This window comes from Amphibalanus amphitrite, unplaced genomic scaffold, assembly GCF_019059575.1.
Source record: "Amphibalanus amphitrite isolate SeventyFive unplaced genomic scaffold, NRLGWU_Aamphi_draft 000220F_arrow, whole genome shotgun sequence".
Taxonomy (NCBI): Eukaryota; Metazoa; Arthropoda; class Thecostraca; order Balanomorpha; family Balanidae; genus Amphibalanus; species Amphibalanus amphitrite.
Window position 1 is genome coordinate 303,881 of NW_024881715.1, and position 18,677 is coordinate 322,557.

At 50.3% G+C, this 18,677-nt stretch overlaps 1 protein-coding gene across 6 annotated transcripts in view; it reads right to left on the bottom strand.

Moving 5' to 3' along the window:
- The window catches only part of LOC122385473 (protein piccolo-like), a 159,557-nt gene that overhangs the window by 69,666 nt on the left and 71,214 nt on the right, over positions 1-18,677 (bottom strand). For 4 of the 6 annotated variants that reach the window (XM_043373790.1, XM_043373792.1, XM_043373794.1 and 1 more), the window contains 2 exons: positions 17,111-17,266; positions 16,319-16,402 (listed from right to left, as the gene is read on the bottom strand). In XM_043373790.1, the coding sequence (XP_043229725.1) occupies positions 16,319-16,402; positions 17,111-17,266 (240 nt within the window). The remainder of the gene's footprint in view (positions 1-16,318; positions 16,403-17,110; positions 17,267-18,677) is intronic. The other 2 variants (XM_043373796.1, XM_043373791.1) reach the window with 1 other exon arrangement.

The following is an 18,677-nucleotide window of genomic DNA, read 5'->3' on the forward strand; positions in this document are numbered from 1 at the left end:
TTTCCAGTTCCCTCAAAGGTCCGGTTGTACTGTTGGGCTTAGCTGTATTTACACGACTTTTGATGAGGTCACGCTGCGTAAACTTCTCCGTAAGAGCACATTTCACCTGGCGCCGTCTTCACGAAATTCTTCAAGTCACAGCGGCTTTTGCACGCCCACAATGACACTCCGAACTGGAGCAGACAACTCACATGACGTTTTCCATTAGCGCGGCGACCACTTTCCCACTCGTCGGGACGGCGTTCCCAGCGTTGCTCTCCAGCCCGAGGTCGGGTCAGCGAGTGTCTCGGCGCACCCAGAGGGCCACCTCCTCAGCAACGGGCGTCACACCGACTGCGTGTCCACCTCAGTGGAAAGTGACACGCGTCCAGCACGCCAATGCGTGTCACGCACTCTGGAGTCCAGTGCGTAACGCATACAGGCGCGTCACTGTTTGCGAACTTCTGTTCAGCGCGGTCAAAGGCCACTGTTTCTCCCCAATGCCACTCTTGTGGTGTTCACGGCCGGGTCAGTGGCGTCTACACAGGCCTCGCTGTTAAAGCTGGGCTCTTGGACGCCCTCGGGATTACCTTCAGCTGCGCGCAGTCGGAGAGGTTACTAGATTAGCCGTATTCGAGACCGAGGAGGCTGTAGCTGCGTCACTGAGAGATACAATCCACACGTACTCCATGAAGCCCCCACCCAAAGCAAGTATCACACATTATTGGGACCCAAGAAGAAAATGACCCAAAAGAAATATGGGCGTTTGTTCGTGCGTTTCAACTATATCCGAAAGTAATCATCAATGTCTCTGAATAACAATCACGGCCTGAGCATCCCGCTGGGCGCTGCACACTGATGGATTTAGAGCGTCAAAATCGGCATTAAATACCCGCCCAGCAGGTCTCTGGCTTCGCCACCAATCAACTGAGGTCATTACCTCCCAGGAGCCCTGTTCCGGTGGCAGCCAATCCCCAAAGGCGAGCCCTACAGTTATCTCAGGGCACATCTGAAGCACCTGCGCCCACGCCCAGAGAAATAGCCGCCGCATCCTGCCCTGCCGGCCACACGCTAACACGCCAGTGCCCGCAATTAGGGCCGTATTTGCATGAATTATTTATCAGCGTCGCCGTGTTTCGTAACTGATCGTGGAGTTTTAGGGCGGCACGACGTTCAGAGTCGTGACCTCCTGGCCGGTCGGCGCCACTGTTGTGTCACTGCGGGGCCCGGTTTGGCCCCAGGCGTGTGAGAACGCGACCAGGGTTTGTCCGGCGGCGACCTGAGATAACAGACCGCTAAAAGTCTGACCTCAACGTGACAGGGGCAGTGAGTGGTTTCACATGAGCCAGAAATACGCCACGTCACGCAAAAGATTCAGCGAAAGGGAAAAATAAAGCCCGCAAATGGCAAATAAATTCATGGCCAGCCTTGTCAAAAAGTGATACTGCCCGTGGTTAAGGATTTATTGGCGTCTCACGTAAAAACTAAGGCGTAACGACCAAAAACCCCCAGACAGGTCTTTGCCTCTCACTTGGCGAAGGAGACGTAATTAATGGCCCGCAAATCCCGTTATAGGCCGGGATAATAACAGCATCTGTCTCTAACAATGGGGAGGGACTCCTTCAATTTGCTAAACTGTCGCACATAAACCGATAAGCCTCTGGAAAGCGCCACGAGTAAAAGTCAGCGACGATGAATAACCGAGGCCGTTAGCGTCGGCGAAAATAAAGGTACGGACGTCTAATCGTGTAGCCATGACTCGCGGAATTGATCAACCACCTGAGACAGACGCGCGCTCGTTAGCATACAGCGGCGACGGCAAATAATCAGCAAAGGATTCGTTACGAATACACCACTGGAGCAATGGCTAGTATTGCAAAATAAAGAAACGCTATGGAATGATTTTGTGTGAGGATTATCATAAAAACAGAGCAGCGCTGCCTTAATAAAAATGTAAAATATTCCGTAGCATTTCCATATAAATTTAGCCCGATGCAGCTAAAACCGATGACAATGTTTCAGTTTAAGAGTAGCATCACCTAAAACAGTCCATCACATTTCGCAGATGGCTCAGCTTCTGAGGACAGTAAAGCTGATGACTCCCAGTCTGTATGACCTTCCCGGAGGTCGGTCAGCTCCGACAGAGCCGCCGACCGACGCGACGGTAGAAGCCAGTCATCGACCAGGGTTTGTCCCTGGTTTGTCACACATATAGCCCCAGGCACACAGCCAGACTTCTCGACGAACGCCTGGCTTGTGGGATCTGGCTACAAGTAGCGACTGGTTAAAAGCGTTCGATAAGCAAATGATAAAGACATGTTGCTTTTAAAACGATATGCAAGATAAAAATAAACCTAATCTACTGAAACTTGTAATGATTCGTTCCGCTCTGCAAGATAATGACAAAGCTGCAAATCCTCTCAGCAATCAACTTTTTATGAGCCATTGTTTATCTTAAACACAGCATTGAAGATCTAAGGAAAGTCGGCACGTCATATTCACAAACGCATGTCAGTAGCTGTCCGACATCATCGGCGTCACCAATCGACAGAGGTTTGATGACGGCCTTCATTGACGACATGGGACCGCCATAAACTATGCCCGCTTCGTCGGGCGGATTTCGGCTGATCATTTCGCGGAGGCAACCAGAAAAGGACAAGATCCAGAACTGCGTCTGCAGCCCCCCCCCCCCATGGTCCGCAGCCAAAGTTTTGAGTCGGGTCACCACGGACCAGAAGCAAAGTTCTGAGCCGGTGACAGGAATTACGTCTCATCTACTCTGAGCGGCTGTTGAGACGGAAACGCTCACAGAAACGCCGCGCCGCCAAGGCTAAATCGCGAAAACGCTGGGATGTTTGCGAACGTCAAGAACGAGAGACGGCGACCTCTTCTCGACGTTTTCTGCCGAGGCTGGTCAGATTAGGCCGTCCATCCCCATGGCGTCACAATATTGTATGCCGGTGAGCAGACGTTAGCATAATATGTAAGCGCACTAAGCTGTCGGGTGAAATATTCTGGCATTAATGCCGCACACCTCACTGAGAGAGGCGGATCAAAGAGATTAAGTTGTGAGGCGGACCAAAGGCAGGACGCCAGCCCGCGCATCCTGTGATTATTTATAAAGTTGAGAGAGAGCTGAGCAAGGCTGCCAAAGATCACATCAGAACTGGCAATACAGGTTAAGCTCGGCCTACATGTGGTTCTGACTAGTGCCAGCTTATCAAAGCAGAGCAGAAACACGCCATGAAACTAACCAGCATGTAAGGTATGATGAGTTTCCCTTCCAGTTTCTGCTTTCGTTGTCTACCATAAAAATACGGCACGACAATGCCTATGAAGTATGAAATCCATTAGAATGTGGCCTATGCACGCACTGAGCCTCTACCAGAAGAGATAAATAAATGAGCAACTGACAGAACAGCAAAGGGGGAAATAACTAATGGTACAGCGGTCAGCAAACGATTCTCGATGCTGGTACCAGTACGGTTCCCACCAACCTGATCACAACGAAATCGACGATGGCCCTGAACGGGTGACCGAATTTCGACGCTTTCAGAGCAAATGGCAGAGGCACTCAGTGTTTTAGAATAATTTGGGTCATTACGTGGATGGCCTTGTTGATAGCGGTTGCCACCACAGTCATGATATGACATTTCTAAAAAGATCGTGTGATAAATGACATTTCACTTTCCATATCAGTCCGTCACCATTATCTCAGCTCAAGAGGCAGCGTCCTGGCTGCCAGACCCAGCTGCATCGTAACAGCTTCGTTTCCGCTCCGGCGCTAGTAAGTTACTCATAGAGTGGCTTCAGAAATACCGCATGATTGCAGCTCGGCGGGAGTCTGTCAGCCGGCTGGACAGCTGGATTACGAAAACAAACGGCCGCGGGCTGGCTTCAGCTCCCCTGAGTGAGTCGTGTCAGCCGCGGTGCCGGGGTTAGCTCGGGCTAGCTGCAGAGGCCCGCTGAGACCTGCATCCGTTCACACGGCTGCTCAATAGCCGGGGCTCTACCAAATGGACGAAGCGAGAGAAGTGAATGATAGGACATTGCGCAAGTAATCGATAGCCTTAGCAGGTTTTGCGGGGATACATCAATGAGTATCTCAGGCAGCGCTGTGATGATGTTGGTGACAGGGGGCTGAGCCAGCTCTAAAAAACATCGTGAGAACTAATGCTGCATATGTTCACTGTCCTGAGCAGACATTTCAAATGTTAGATATGGGATATCTAGAGAGAAGTTTAGAGGGCAAATCACAATTAAAACTCCAAATGAAATACGTCATCCTATTTTACTGCTCAAAGTAAAGCATGACCAATAAAACCGTGTGTAAATTATGCAAAACCCACGTAATGTCCCATGAAACTGCCGGCAAATCCTTCCCACATCGACCACCTGGCCATTCGTCCGTCTGACTTCCCCAGGCTATAGCGCCAAATCCGGAACTGAATAGCTAGGGAGGGGCCCGATAGCAACAACAGGGCACTTCAGCAGTTCTTTACGAGTGTCCAACAGATAATGCATGGTAGTTACTTCCAAAACAACACAATAAACTGTGTTTCGCAAGCACGGTCAGATGTTTTATGTAATTGCTGTTTAAAACCAGGCACCTTTATGAGTAGCCAGCCCAATGTGCGCACATTGTACGCATTGTGCAATCTTTGGGGAATAACTCCTACGCGCACCAGCAGTGACGCAGCTCAGCCTCCCAGGTCTCCGTGTCCGTCCTCTGTAGAAAACAACTCCACGCACTGGAAGTCAACACTCCTCACTCCTCAATTCTCACACTTCTTCCTGTCCTCCTGGTAAGTTCGATCCAGGTCAGGTAAGGTCGGGTCTGATCAGACCAACACACACCACACCAGCGCACCACCTCGCGCCGCCCGCGCGACCCTCCCCACCTCCGCGTGTCGACTGAGCGGGGCGCTGGGCGACGGCGGCGGCGGCGAAGCTACGGTGGCGTGGCGGCGGCGGCGGGGCCCTGCTCTCTAAGCGCATCCCGGTCCACCGGCTGCGTACAGGTGTTGTTGGATAAGGAGAGACCGTAACGGTAAGGAAGGGATCAGCGGAGCATGAGGAACAGACGATGACAGAGAAAGACTCGATTGAAAATGTAGGTAAATTGAAAATGGAGTTAGGACACTAGGAATGCATTAGCGATGCGTCTGAGAAAATGCATGAATGAGTGAAAAATAGGAAAACTTCATATGGCTGATAAGCTACAACTCTGAAGATATGCCGACTTTTAGGGCCTTGCTACCGACTATATAGAGGATTCAAGTGGTCAGCGTTTGAATTCGGCATACAGAGGTCTATGAAGTTGACCTCGAGCCGGCACCATTGACGTATTTTACTCAGAGGTGCTGCCTACGGTACGCGCTGCGTACGATAAGCTATCTAGGTAATAAACTATCCCAATTACGCTCACTTACAGCCACATGAATGACCGACCATTGTCAGATAATAAAGCGTTAGAACCATGGGCGGCGCCACCGGGGGGGACGGGGGGGACAGGTCCCCCGCTATCGAAAGTTAGGGGGGTACAGTACCCCCCTATCGGCGAGGCCCGTTCAATAGTTGATAATAATGCATTATAGAGCTATCCGTGGCATTTAATGCATCGTTGGTTAATCAAGGCAGGTTCTGAATAAATATTGCTGTTGGAATGCATCGCAGGGGTCCTGGCCATCTGCAAAAGGTGTGGAGCTGTGATGTCTGTAGTTATAAGGTGATCGGCAGGGCCTCGGGGATCGTGCCCCCTTTTTGGGGCGCCAGGCAGGGTTATTACTTATTACCTCCCCACCCCACTGCCAGGCCCCATTGCCGATAAAACCAAGCTGAAATTCCATTGATTTCCGTTACTATATGAAAATTTTCCATTCCTAATGAGTCAAATTCAAGCATGGCAGTTCTACCACAGGAACCATTTGAAATCTATGCCATTTAACCCCAGCACTTGTGGGGAGAAGTGTTCGGATAGATCACAGGCAGGACCAAAAAAGCACGCAGTAGCCCAAGACCTTATAATTGGATATAGCATCGGCTCCCTCTCGTCAAGGGGTTCGATAGCACTCGTTTTTTTTTCTGCAAAACTAAGTTCGGTCGGCGGCCGAACGGCTGGGGGTCTAATCGAGCCCCCCATCCCTCCCCTTCTTACGTCAGCGGCTGTGAAAATGCCATTACCAGCTGTTGAAACATGGCAGTTGCTTTTGCATGAGTGCACGAAAGGGTTTTAGGTCCGTGATACGTGAAAGGTTCTACATGAAAATTGAGATACACCAGCTTATCAAATTGTGCTCACTGTGGTGCGCTCGGTTTTACCTTGACTAGTCTTTGAATTCTGGGGTGAAACAGACCAGTCAAGAAACCTGTTCCATAAGGAGAGCCACTAATGCTTAAGAGATGTGGGATGAGGTTTCCAGAGACCTTCATTACCTCCCAAAGGGGGTGCCCCGCCATTTGCCAATCCCTGCTGTAGTTGTTACGATTGGAGGGTGAATATGAGAACGATGCAGGTCGTGCCAGCTCGATCATGACGAACACAATGGTGCCGACATCACAGCTCTACTGCCATTTTTGACGAAGTTAATCAACAAGGACCGGAATCCTACCCTGGGGCATTTCACCTGCAGAGGTCGCCGGACCTGAGACCCTTTCACTCAATTTTTTCAACGGTGCATGCGCTCGTTTTTCCCGCGAAGCTCTTGGCAAGTAAAATCCATCAGAAAGTGTGATCTAATAACGGTTGGTGACCTTCCATGACCTAGCATGGCCTTTTGAGTGACCACCGATGACATGACCACTGACGGCTAGCCATTAGCTGCACCCTGCCCGTTGCATATGGATCAGGTGGTGATGTCATGATTCTGAAATTATATTGCAGTTTTGGCGCACTTGTCAGAGCAGAAGACATTCCCACTTTTCCTCCATGACTATGTATATGATGGTGAAGCCCTGAAGCTGACCAGACGTAAGATCGAAAATTTGAAAGTACGAAATGTAAGAATAGCTGGCACTGCTACTTATGCCTAAGCAATTCGCAGCTTGTAGGAAACCAGCTTTGAGTTGGCAAGACTGCAAATTTTGATTTAGAGGGAAGGATGCTTGAAAAGGTGATCGATCTTTTTTTGCATACACGATCAGTATCTACTTTTGGGATTTTCGATTTTCGGTCCCCGTCCCCCCCTATCGAAAACCCGTGGCGCCGCCCCTGGTTAGAACTGCAATATCAGATAGCCACAATATGTTACAACGTCTGTGCTTTTGAAATGCTGGTGAAACTATGCAGCTACTTGGATTAAAAAAAACACAAATTCATCGGAGACCATCCTTGGATTTAGAAACATCTCTTAAGCGCAATAGAAGCCATGTAGCAGTTAATTATACCGCAAGTAATCCCTCATTATTGTCTAAATAGACAAAAGATAATCTTCATTGCCATCCGACTTTCAAATTGTTTGAAACACAACGATGCCTTCTGTCGTGGTTAAAGGACGCTGACCAGACGGGCGCCCCTCCCTTTTACGACAGTCCGGCTCTCTTCCCGGTCTTGCAGGCACGTGGTGGCACGAAGGGGAGGGGGACCGGATGAGGAGAGGAGGGGGGCGAAGGGTTACACCTGTCCGCGACCCCAGCAGTCGGCACACAGCCGGTGGACACTGGGTCAGACTACCAGCGGATTCCAGTGGACAACCTCCAGTCCCCAGACATCGGTTAACAATTCGCGAGTGGCGCAGACGCCCTACAATAATCAATGAGCACAATGAGTAGCCCTCCAAAAAAAAAAAAATACGTTGAACTCACGAATAATGTTCGCATAGCTTCCAGACAACCCACGGACAAACTAAGGACAACTTATAGACAGCCTCCAGACAGCCTGCTACATGGCAATCGACACTCTGCAAACAACTCGCAGACAACGCTGCACTCGTGACATCGGCGGACAACACGCTGACATCGCTGGAAAACATGCAGCTATAGGCGGACAGCCCACGGACATCGACGGACAACCCGCGGACATCGGCCGACACTAGCACGCACGACCAGCACGGCAGACGTGCCTAACAGACGTGTCGCCGTGACGTCACAACAACCTTGTGACGTCACACAGTACGTGCCGTACGAGGTTGGACTGGCGGACCACGGCGTGGTGTCTAGCACACCTCACCTGACCACCGTGGGTGGGCAGTTATGAGCAGAAGGTGCAGCATTCCGTGCTGCTTACTAAAGGCTCGACAGAGCAGGTGCTGGAATCTAGCCCCAGTAGTGATGTCATAGCTACATACCAGAGTGAGGCCTGGGGACTGGGAGGCTAAGTGACATCAGAATACGTGAGGATAAAACGTGTAGCCACATGTAAACCGAGCTTTGTCACATTGCAGCATGCCAACCAAGGCCATCGAGGGAGAAATTACTCTTGTTCACTTATAGTGAAAGTTGGAAATGCCCGAGAATTAGAACGGATCAGAATAACTAATCCGTTTAATGGAAGGAAAGACATTAAAACTGGCATTATTTGCGCATGGCATCATAAATGCATTCCTACAGGGTGTCCCAGAATTATCCGGACATTTATTTTCTGGCTAAAAGTACGACTGCGCTCGTTTCTAATGATATACAAGCATCATACTTTTATAAGATATCCCTTAGCTATCGAGATTGGGGACTGTGTGTTTTTGGTGGCCGGTAACGACTCGAATCAATTATTATCCAGAGTCAAGTAAGAGTTGTCCCTTTCCGTTTTCAGCTTAAGCCACTAATAGGCAACCATGGTGAATCAACTCCCGTTCTCAACTTTGTAAACGGACTTTCGGCATGGTTTTTGCTGGAGAGCTTCAGCAGCTCATCTGCAAGCAGTTAGGATTGAGCAAAGCGCAATTATATCAGCTAACGAAGCCAGAGAGAGCAAGAGATAAACCTGATTGACAAGCTTGGGCTCGGCCAAAAGGGTCATGCACCAGTTGTCAAACAAGGGGTTGCTTGTCATAGAAAACAAACGTCACCGATCTAGCTAAAAACTAGCTAAACAATAGATCAGGATTATCTACAAAACATCAGTCTACTTTGCATCACTATCTTCGGCAAAATTTTGGGATTCGGGGTCCTTCGCCAGAAAAATATGCGAAAACTACGAGGAAAGCAGCGCAAATTGCACTACAATTCATCCCAAAAACATAACATATACAACAAAACAGTATATTGAGGCACACTTTGTGGTCTAACGAAGGTATTATGTCATTTGAACCGCCCGAAAAAGGCTTGTGTGAACGTCAGATGGCTACAACGCCCCAACAGCAGAGACGGCCAGGCACCCGTCGAAAATCAAATTGTGAGACATTTTGAGCCACCGTGCACTCATTGGGCTTGATATGATGGCCCAAAGACAACCGTTAGCACAGGGTACTACTGCGGTAATATTCTACCAGTGCGAAAACTGGATGCCGTGAACCAAATGGCCATGAACGGGTTTATTTTGGAAACCAAATCTGTTGGAAGCCAAAGGTTGCGCAATGTTCACACATGGAGCTTCTCCACTCCAGATGTAAAAAAACGCAGCAAAAGTGGCGTAGGCAGAAATTTTTGTTTTGGGGGATAATACCTTATGGCCTGGGAACACTTTGATGTCAAGTTTATCTTATATGATCGTATTATCCTCCGGTAAGAGGTCAAAGAAAACAGGCCTACACCCAGTTTCGGGAGACCCGTAAAACAACTGAGACCAGCAATGGCTGGCATTTTCCATCACTGTCGGCTTATCTTGTAACAAGCGTATCTATTGCATGTGCTATTTCACAGCCACCCTAGTTGACTATATAGGACGGTAAAAAGGAAAAAGCGCAATCATGTTTGCCTTATTTTATACGCTAATTAGAAATGTCTGGGTAATTATGGGACACCCTGTAAATGTCACCACCATGCATGACAATTTCACTGAAACGGACGCTAAATCCACTACAAATCCTCCAGACAAAATCGATTCTTTTACACGGCAATTTTAACCGTATTAGGATTGAGCTGTCGTCACACTATGTCACTGTGCTGGATGTTTGTGTCTGAACTGAGCTACACATCACGTACGACTCGTTCACCAATCAAACCCCAGCCCCACCGGCACCAAGACCACTCTGCAATGTACTCTGCAATGAGGTCACCCCGCGGGTAATGTGTGCTGCAATCACCCGCAGTCATTATGCCCGGTTAGCGCCGCGTGTCGACCGTCAGGTATGACAGATGAAATTCTCCGGTCACCACTGTGCCCAGTCAGCACTTTGTGAGCGTGTGACAGTAGCGCCGCATACGCCCAACGGGCGCTTATTGCTTACTGGTGAACCGGGCGGTATGCATGTGATCTCCGAGTCAAGGACGGCGAGCACTTTGGCGAAGGTTGACGGATGACGCCGGGTAGTGACAGATATTGACGGACGATGACGGCCCGTCAACGTCCGCCCGTCATCCGCGGTGTGTCTGCCACTCAGACGCGTCTCCATAATGCATGCAAGATCGTCCCGGCGGCGCCCCGTCAACACGGCCGGCGCCGCACTAAAACCGCTGTTTTCCAGTCAATTGATCTGCATTACCGTCAGGGCCGTGTGCAGAGACACGACAAACAGTGTACCCGCCCAGGGTGACAGCAGCAGCGTCAACCGGTCCGCAGTCGCACAGCAGAACGTCAAGACCAAATATGGGGCGGGTGGCGCACTGTATTGACGACTGCGTATCATGTCATGTTGCTGCTGAGTACTGGTAGCCAAGCAATGGGGCATGCAAAATGCACATGAGGTATACAACTATACATGTCAAGAAGACAGGCAATTATAAGGTTTGTATTTCATCATATTGCAGAGAATTGACGTTTCTAGGCTTCAGTGAACACTGTAAAAAAATGATTACTAATTTCCTAGTTATCCGGCCACTTTTCACTAACAAAATAGAGCACACTTCACTTTTACTAACATGACTTAAAGTCCACTCCCATTTTGTTAGTAAAAAGTGGCCGGATAACTAGGAAATTAGTAAAAAAAAAAAATTACAGTGAAAGAGAGGAACAAAAAGCGTTCCCGGGACTCACGCACAGATCTTCTTATTTAGTTTCATCACCATAATTTACCAGAATACGAGCTATACGGACGGTATAGTGAAACAACTGTGTAAGAACTATTTTGTGTACGGCTGAGGTTTATCTATGTAGCATCGTTTCTCTCTCGCTATACGATATCCATCATCTCCCCTCTGCTGCCAGCGCTCTCAGCTCTGTTCCTAACGGACAGGGGCTGGGCCATGTCACCGTCCACGTCCCATATGGTCCAGACAGGGACCGCTGCCGACGCTGCTAACTGCCACTTCAGACGGCGTCATCTGTCTGCCACCTCTTCAGACATTCAACGGTCCACCTCACAACAGCGAGAGACCCATCGCGTCATCCACACAACAGCACCAATTCCTCGAAACACTTACCAAGCCGATGGACCATATCGGGGAGCATCTGATCGTTTGCTCTGGACTTCAGCGGTCAGTGATACGTGCAACAGTCCATTCAGCCTGCACATTGCACAATGCAAAGGGTAAACGGCATCTCGTTCTGAGAACTCCCATGCGGATTCATCCCATTCGGGCGGAGCCAGAGCCGAAATGATCTTTTTACGACGTCAGCCTCATGCGACTGAACCCAAAAACCGCCAAAGTGTCATCCTCAAAACACCTCCCACCGCTGCGGGCCATAAAAACCTCAGTGACTCCCATGCCACCGCGTGGTGGTGTGAAACATGACGGGGGGACGTGCAGCATCCGTGCCACCGTAGGGCAAACCGCAGGGGTGGCTCGGAGCGCGTCTCACAGCACCGGGTTAGTTAGCAGGCGTGCTTGGTACTCCACAGGGTCGTGAAGGCACTCCTGAGGGTTGGCACGCCTTAGGCCGTGATGAGGGTACCTTATACCTGCGCGAAACGCACTGCAATGGGACCAGAGGCAAAACTCCAACGGCCAGAGGCACGGGCACAGCCAGAGCGACTATTCATAGATTTTATCCGCGTTCAGGCTCAACTACAAGCCGCGGGCAAAAGTTGAGGCCCGCTCTGATCATCACGCTCTCGCTTTTGAGCAAGCTGTATTGCTACTGGTGAAACGAGAAAAATGCACTCCTGTTCATTTATCATTTATACAAATTAAGCGTTCTTAACAATGAGATTGGCTTAGCCACATCATTGCGGGATGAATGTGCGTATGTGTTCTGTTTTTCCTCTCTCTCATTTTCCGTCTCGGTTCGGCTGTTTTGTCACACCCCGTTTTACCGCACCGCTGATCGACATCACACAATTCCAATAGACCCTTGAGCGGTGTTCCCACGCTAGGCACGCGCCAGACGCGTCGTGCGAGGCGGTGGAAAGCCGTTCCCGTCTCTCTCCCGACCGAGTTGGACGGGAGTGTCACAAACTCCAGACCGGGTTGGAAGCGGCGGCGGCGGTCGTCTGAAGCTATATGGCCCCATGACCGGCGGTCTTATGGCTCGAAAATCCCACCTTGGCAGCTGTTCGAGCTCTGTCGAACGGCTGAATCGGGCAGCTAATGAGACCGCTGAGTGTGAATTGTGAGCACGATTCGCGCCGCTGAAGTCTGAAGCTGAACGCCGAAGCACCCATCGGCAAAGGTTCTCGAACTGAGTTCGAAGTTCAGCTCCACCCACAGAAGCTCGGTCCAGACGGGCGTTCCGGTAGTGTGTCTGTAATTAGCATATGTATCGATTACCAGTGAACAGACGATTAATAATCATAAGTCAACTGCAATCAGATCTTGCGAAGGACAAGAGACCCGACGACTCTGAAGGATTCGGGCCTGTGAATGACCCCGATCAAAATATCATTCACAATTCTCTCTGCGTCTGTAAGTCAAACAGACCCTGGGAACGGCGCACTTCCATTCCCAACTCCACCCAGCCATTGCGGGCGCAGCTCGGCCGGGCGCCCTGACCCGGTTACGTGCCGGCGCCCGGGGCGTCCACCGGGCGCCCACCGACCCGCACGCCCCCTCCGACAACACTCCAGAGGTTGTCAGAGGACCTCCGCCGTGGTCACAGCCGTAGCCGTGACGGGACGGCGACGCCCAACACGAGATTCTCTCGAAGCTGGGAGTGTCCTGCCTGTCTAGGCGGCGCCCACGCGTGGTGATGATCAGAGTCATGTTTCCGCGTATGAACGCTGATTAGTTCCGCTCCTGGCGACAGGGCAGGTGGAGCGGAGGGGCGGTCAAGGTCGGAACCGTGTCTCGTGCCGCGTCTCAGCATGACACCGTGTCATCTGACACTGTGTCATCTGTCGTGGTCTGGTGTCAGAGACGCGCCGCGAGTGTCATCGCCGCGCCGCGGATGTCGCTGCCTGCCGCAGAACACCGCGTCTCACCACGCACACCATTTGTCATGGTTAGCGCTGGGAGTAGCCCAAACAGCGTCAATCGAGCCATGACGACAACGCGACGGAATTGGATCTAATGAGGCCTTACATCTCCCACACAGTCCGACCAGCTCAGAGTCATCCAGTCGGCAAACATCAACTCGATGAATTAATGCCGCCGACGACCCATCCTGGGACCGCGAGCGAAGATGAAGGTAGTTTTTGCGACCAGGGTCCCAAATAAAAACGCGTTAGTTACTAGAGCGTCTTTTTAGCGACTTCAACGCATTGACAAAAACGGACGAAATCAATTGCGTTGAGTGCGTTCATCCGTCATTTGGCGCCGTTGGGGCGTGCGCGTGACACGAGACACACTTTGACAAGACGAATCACTAACATTGCCATGTCAGAATGACCTCATCGCCCGCGGGTCTCTGCGGAGAGCGCCCGACGGACCTGTCTAGCAGAGAGCAATAAGGCGCGACGTAAACATGGTGAGATGAGCTCACGGTTAATCTCACATAGACTCGAGGACGTGAACACTTATCACCACCCAGATGATGAAGAGAGGCCCGGAAAGATGAGTCAGTCGGCTGAGTTGACGTTGGAAGGAGTGTGGACAAGTCACCAGAAAAGAATCTCCAACGCCGCTTATCAACAGTGAGGCAGCTGTGTGGTCGTTTCTTGGGACTAACTAAAGGAAGTTTTTAAACAACTGTAGCAGAATCAAATTCACGGCGTGAGTTCATTGGATATAATAACCTGGCGTCGAGTGGAATGAAAGGGAGAAAGAGAAAGGAATAACTTCGTCCAGCCAATGATCAACATAACAGAGGTCAAGTAAGGTCAGGCCAGCCACCACAGTCAACAAGAAGAAACAGCTGGGGTCAGGTCAGATTACACCGCACCTAATCAGACTCGTCGCGAGCCCATACAATACCAACTACATCACCGTAAACAAATTACCACCAGCAGGGGTCAGCACGGGTCGTTCGGGTCATCCAAGTCACCCCGGGTGATCCCTGTCGGCGCAAGCCACCGATATTTTCTCATGAGAAGCCCTACACACCTCACGCCGTCCATGGAAACAAACGAGGCTACGCCATGACCTAACCAGAACCGGAATCCATCTCTAAAGATAGTGAGAGTGGTTCAGGTTCAGGCGAGAAACACACCGGTCGGTTAGAAAGTGACAGCCCGGCGTCGGTCGGGTACGAAGCGACCCCCCACAGCGCACAGCGTGGGCTTAAACGGTCAGCGCCGCGCCCGCCCAGACACTCGGGCGGTCTTATTGGCTCGTGGAAATAGCGTGTTCTCATTAACATTTCATCCGTTGGTTATTATGGTATTTAATGTGATAACTGACCGATCACAAGGACGGTTACTGAGGCAGATATGATCTGTATCCTCCACGGCAAAGATACTGGGCAGGAAAACAGGAGATCAAAGGGAGTTGTACTGCAAGGTCGGAATGTCAGAAGGATGACACGATGACTGACAGGCAGATCAACTCATAGGTGACGGAGTAGGAACTGTTGACTGAGACTGACGAATGACCTACTGACGTCAAGGTCAAAGCATAAAAAGCTAGTTGCAAGTAATTTTAACCGTTGTAGGTACTTTTGATTAATTGCGTGAGATTAGATAGTGTTTTCAGTCAAAATTCATCATACAGATTCACCGAATTTGTATCACTGCAAGAAAGATGCCTTAGACCACTCAAGTGTTTATTCTTATCCAAGTCATTAATTTGGAGATATTTAACGAGTGTAGTTAACTAGATCGTCGGAACTCCGAGCTGCACTCGATTTACATCGTTTCGAAAAAAAAACTAAAATTATGCGGTTGGATTTTATCTGAAGTGATATCGCTCGGATCGATTTCCCATGCCACAGCCGAGTTTCGCAAGACAGGGAAGATGATGGATGGCCATCGACATACGATAAATTTGATCATGGCAAAATGACAGCGCATAATTATTATAGGCGCCAATATTTCAAAAGAGTTCAATGCAGATGATACCTATGTGACATACGGCAGTGGAGACTTGCGAGTTTTATATCTTTGTTAGGATATTTGAAAGATAACTGGTCTGCTATAAATAATACCGATGAAAAATATCGCCGCTGAGCTAATGCGAAGGATTCCAAAGCTGATGATGCCACACCAGCGTGCCAAGTTACGAAACGTATAAATCAAGCGATGTTAATCATGAAAGTAATTCAGCGGAAGGCCGCCAAAGCTCCGGAAAGTCAACGAAACATCAAGGACCGTCTGAGACCTCGAGAACATCCTAAAATAATCCCGTGTTAAGCCTGAGGTAACGTCCAATCATCCCGTCTGCCGGTGATGGTGAGTGCCGTGCAAATACGCCCAGGGCCAAGTGCAACACGCGTGGGCGCGGACAAATTTCCTTCGCCATCAGGGCAAATGTTATTGGAGAGGAGCCACGGGCTACGCCAAGCCCGGGTGGCAACACTTTGTAAAAGGACAACAAATACTGGGGTATTGTCTTTATAGCACAGGACCTTTCCCTGAACCTGATTTAGTGGTGTGTCTTTGATATGAGGTTATCAATCTGGCTAACTGTACACTACTGCTGAATTCGTCGCAAACCAGTTTTTTAGGGCCAGGGTCCAGCAAAGTAATACCGCATCCCATGCACCTTGCCAATCCATGGTATGGTTACATCCATGTATTGCGTATAAAATGTCAGGTTTGCTTTTTGGAAGACAATCAATCGCCGTTCAACCTCAAGACTTGCTCAGTTCACCAGAGAAATGAAGCGCCCGCTAGTGCCACCTGGCGGATATACCCGCAACCAGTGTAGCACGAGTACCGCAGGCAGGTGGCGCGCAGGTCGACCACGAGTTATCTCCACCGGCGCTGCAGGCCAGCCTTGGGACACCATCCATCTGCCCACACACTCAGCTCTAGGTAAGGTAGCTGGGACTGACCTTTGGTAGATGCCTTGCTTTGTACTTTATTCTGAGATCTTCCACCGATGGGTGGTCTCGTCGAAGGTTTCGTCGTTTTCGTCCCTGGTGGAAAAAGAGTAACGGTGAGTATTCGCCTACCAAAATTACGTCTCTCACAACGGTGGATCCACCTTTTTCAAAGCTCTTCTCAGACTGCCATGAGCGTTGAGTAGTGGCCCAGTGACCATTGTGACAGGATTTTACCAGTGATGAAACACTTAGAGCCACGGTCAGAAACGGTGGTCGGGACAGATCAAATATTAATTTTTTGTTGTTGTTGGGTTAGGCCCTTTCGGTCCAATTAGAGTTAGACCATTTCACAGCAGGAAGGATGATAGGATTTAGGGGGAGACATTGGTCTGGGCAGACACCCTAGAGAGTCGCCGGGGCTGAGCCCGTCCGAATGGACAGGCCGACCAACCCCCCAAGCACTCTCTGCACCCGGCTACGGGGTGCGCTCCCTCGGGAGCAGCGGTGCCGCTCCAAGGGAGCAGCCCGCATGAGATAAAGGTGCCTGTCCAGCCCGGAGTGGGGGTTGCGGCGTGGAGGAGAAGGATTTCAGTATCCTGAGGATGGAAACGACGGAGCGGAGGGCAAAAGTAAATCAGGAATCCATCTACTCATCCTAACAATTTGACGTCACATTTGTGACATGTCAGGAAAGCCGTGAGGTGATCGAACGCGGTGAGACAGGCAATCAACCACTGGCCGTGGTCGGTAGCACGCCCCTCCACGTTCGATATATTCTCCACGCAGTCGATATATTCGTACCCGTGCCTTGGTTATTCGCGATGTTGGTTTTGTTGGAGAGTGGGGCGGCGCGACGCGATGGCGCCTCCAGCGCCGCCCTGGTGGCCGTCGTCGAAACTGCCCTCGAAGCAGCGGACGGCTGCTTGCTGCCGCTACGAGATGTAGTGGGGGCGGAGCCTGCCGGCAAAAATGACGAAGTTATGCTTGAAAAAAGAAATGCACGAAAGTTATGCTTGGAAAAGACTCTGCGAACCGTAAGAGAGCATATTGGACATTGTGTGAACGTTTTGAAGAGGCAAAACGTCGTAGCCCAATCGAATAGGTAGGTAAGCTGAATTCAACTGATACGACCAATACACAAAGTATAAACAATATGCACATAAACCTCAAAACCACTAAACATCGAGCAATAAACAAAACATCGCCTCACTCCAGACAGTCATTATGATGACGCACCCGTGGCCGTTACATCCCGAAATTCTCCCCACACTGTCACGCACTAAGGAATGCGGATCCGACCACAAACGGTCTGCGTTAGTCACTGAAGTGATCGAGCGTTTCCACACGGATTCCGCTCCGAACGCGACCTGTACAGGAACGTCCGGTGTTCTGAGCCGGGAGGACGCGTATGGTGAGATCACGGCGACGACGGAGATTAGACATCGGGAGATGAGGAAATCACAGCCGGTTTAAATGTAGATGAACAGGAAAATTTAATTCATGGATGTACGAGAATGTTAGAATGAATGGTCATTTCGGGCAGTAGGTAACTGTTCAGCACGGTCAATTGAGACAGTGGTTGTTACAGGAGCTAATGCAGAAAGTACACAGACAGCAGTCAGTTCATACAGCATTGTTAGTTCAGACAGCGAAAACAGTAGTCAGTCCACATAACACAGACAGCACAGACGGTAGTCAGTTCAGACAGCACACATGGTAGTCAGTTTCAGACAGCACAGACAGCCAATACAGTTCCGTTTCCGTTCGGTGCCGTGGGCCGCTACCTGGCCCGACAGTTCTGTCCATTGCACTGTCACGACCCAGTGCGGCAGCCCCAGCCCGCTCCCACGCGATCCGGACACCCATGCGCGGGCACTCAGGGCAGTGACACCGGCGACAGCGGTCCACGACAAGATCTACGTCCATGGTGGGAAACCAAAGTACGAGTGTAAATTGTGACAGTGTCGTCCAGACTTTGTGACATGGGAAGGGGAAGAATGAAGATAGATGTGGGGCATGCGTTTTTTGTTCACCAGAATGCTGTCATACCACACGAAAAGCCCACCTAATAGGGCTTATCTTCCGACAGGCTTTCATCCCGAATTAAACCGCAAATCTTCCCATCCTATCGATTACCAGTAATTACTTCCATGAACCATCGTAAGCGGCTTGTGGCCATGACCGTCATGTCAGTGGCACGCAACTATTCTAATCCCGTCCACCGACATAGGGTCATCATCCGACACGAATCCGGTGGAGATCGAAACGGCCATCCACAGCGAACCAGCACAGCGAATAGTCCGGGGCGACCTAAATATGAACACGGTGACAACGCCCTGTCATGGACGTATCCCCCATGAGAGATGCG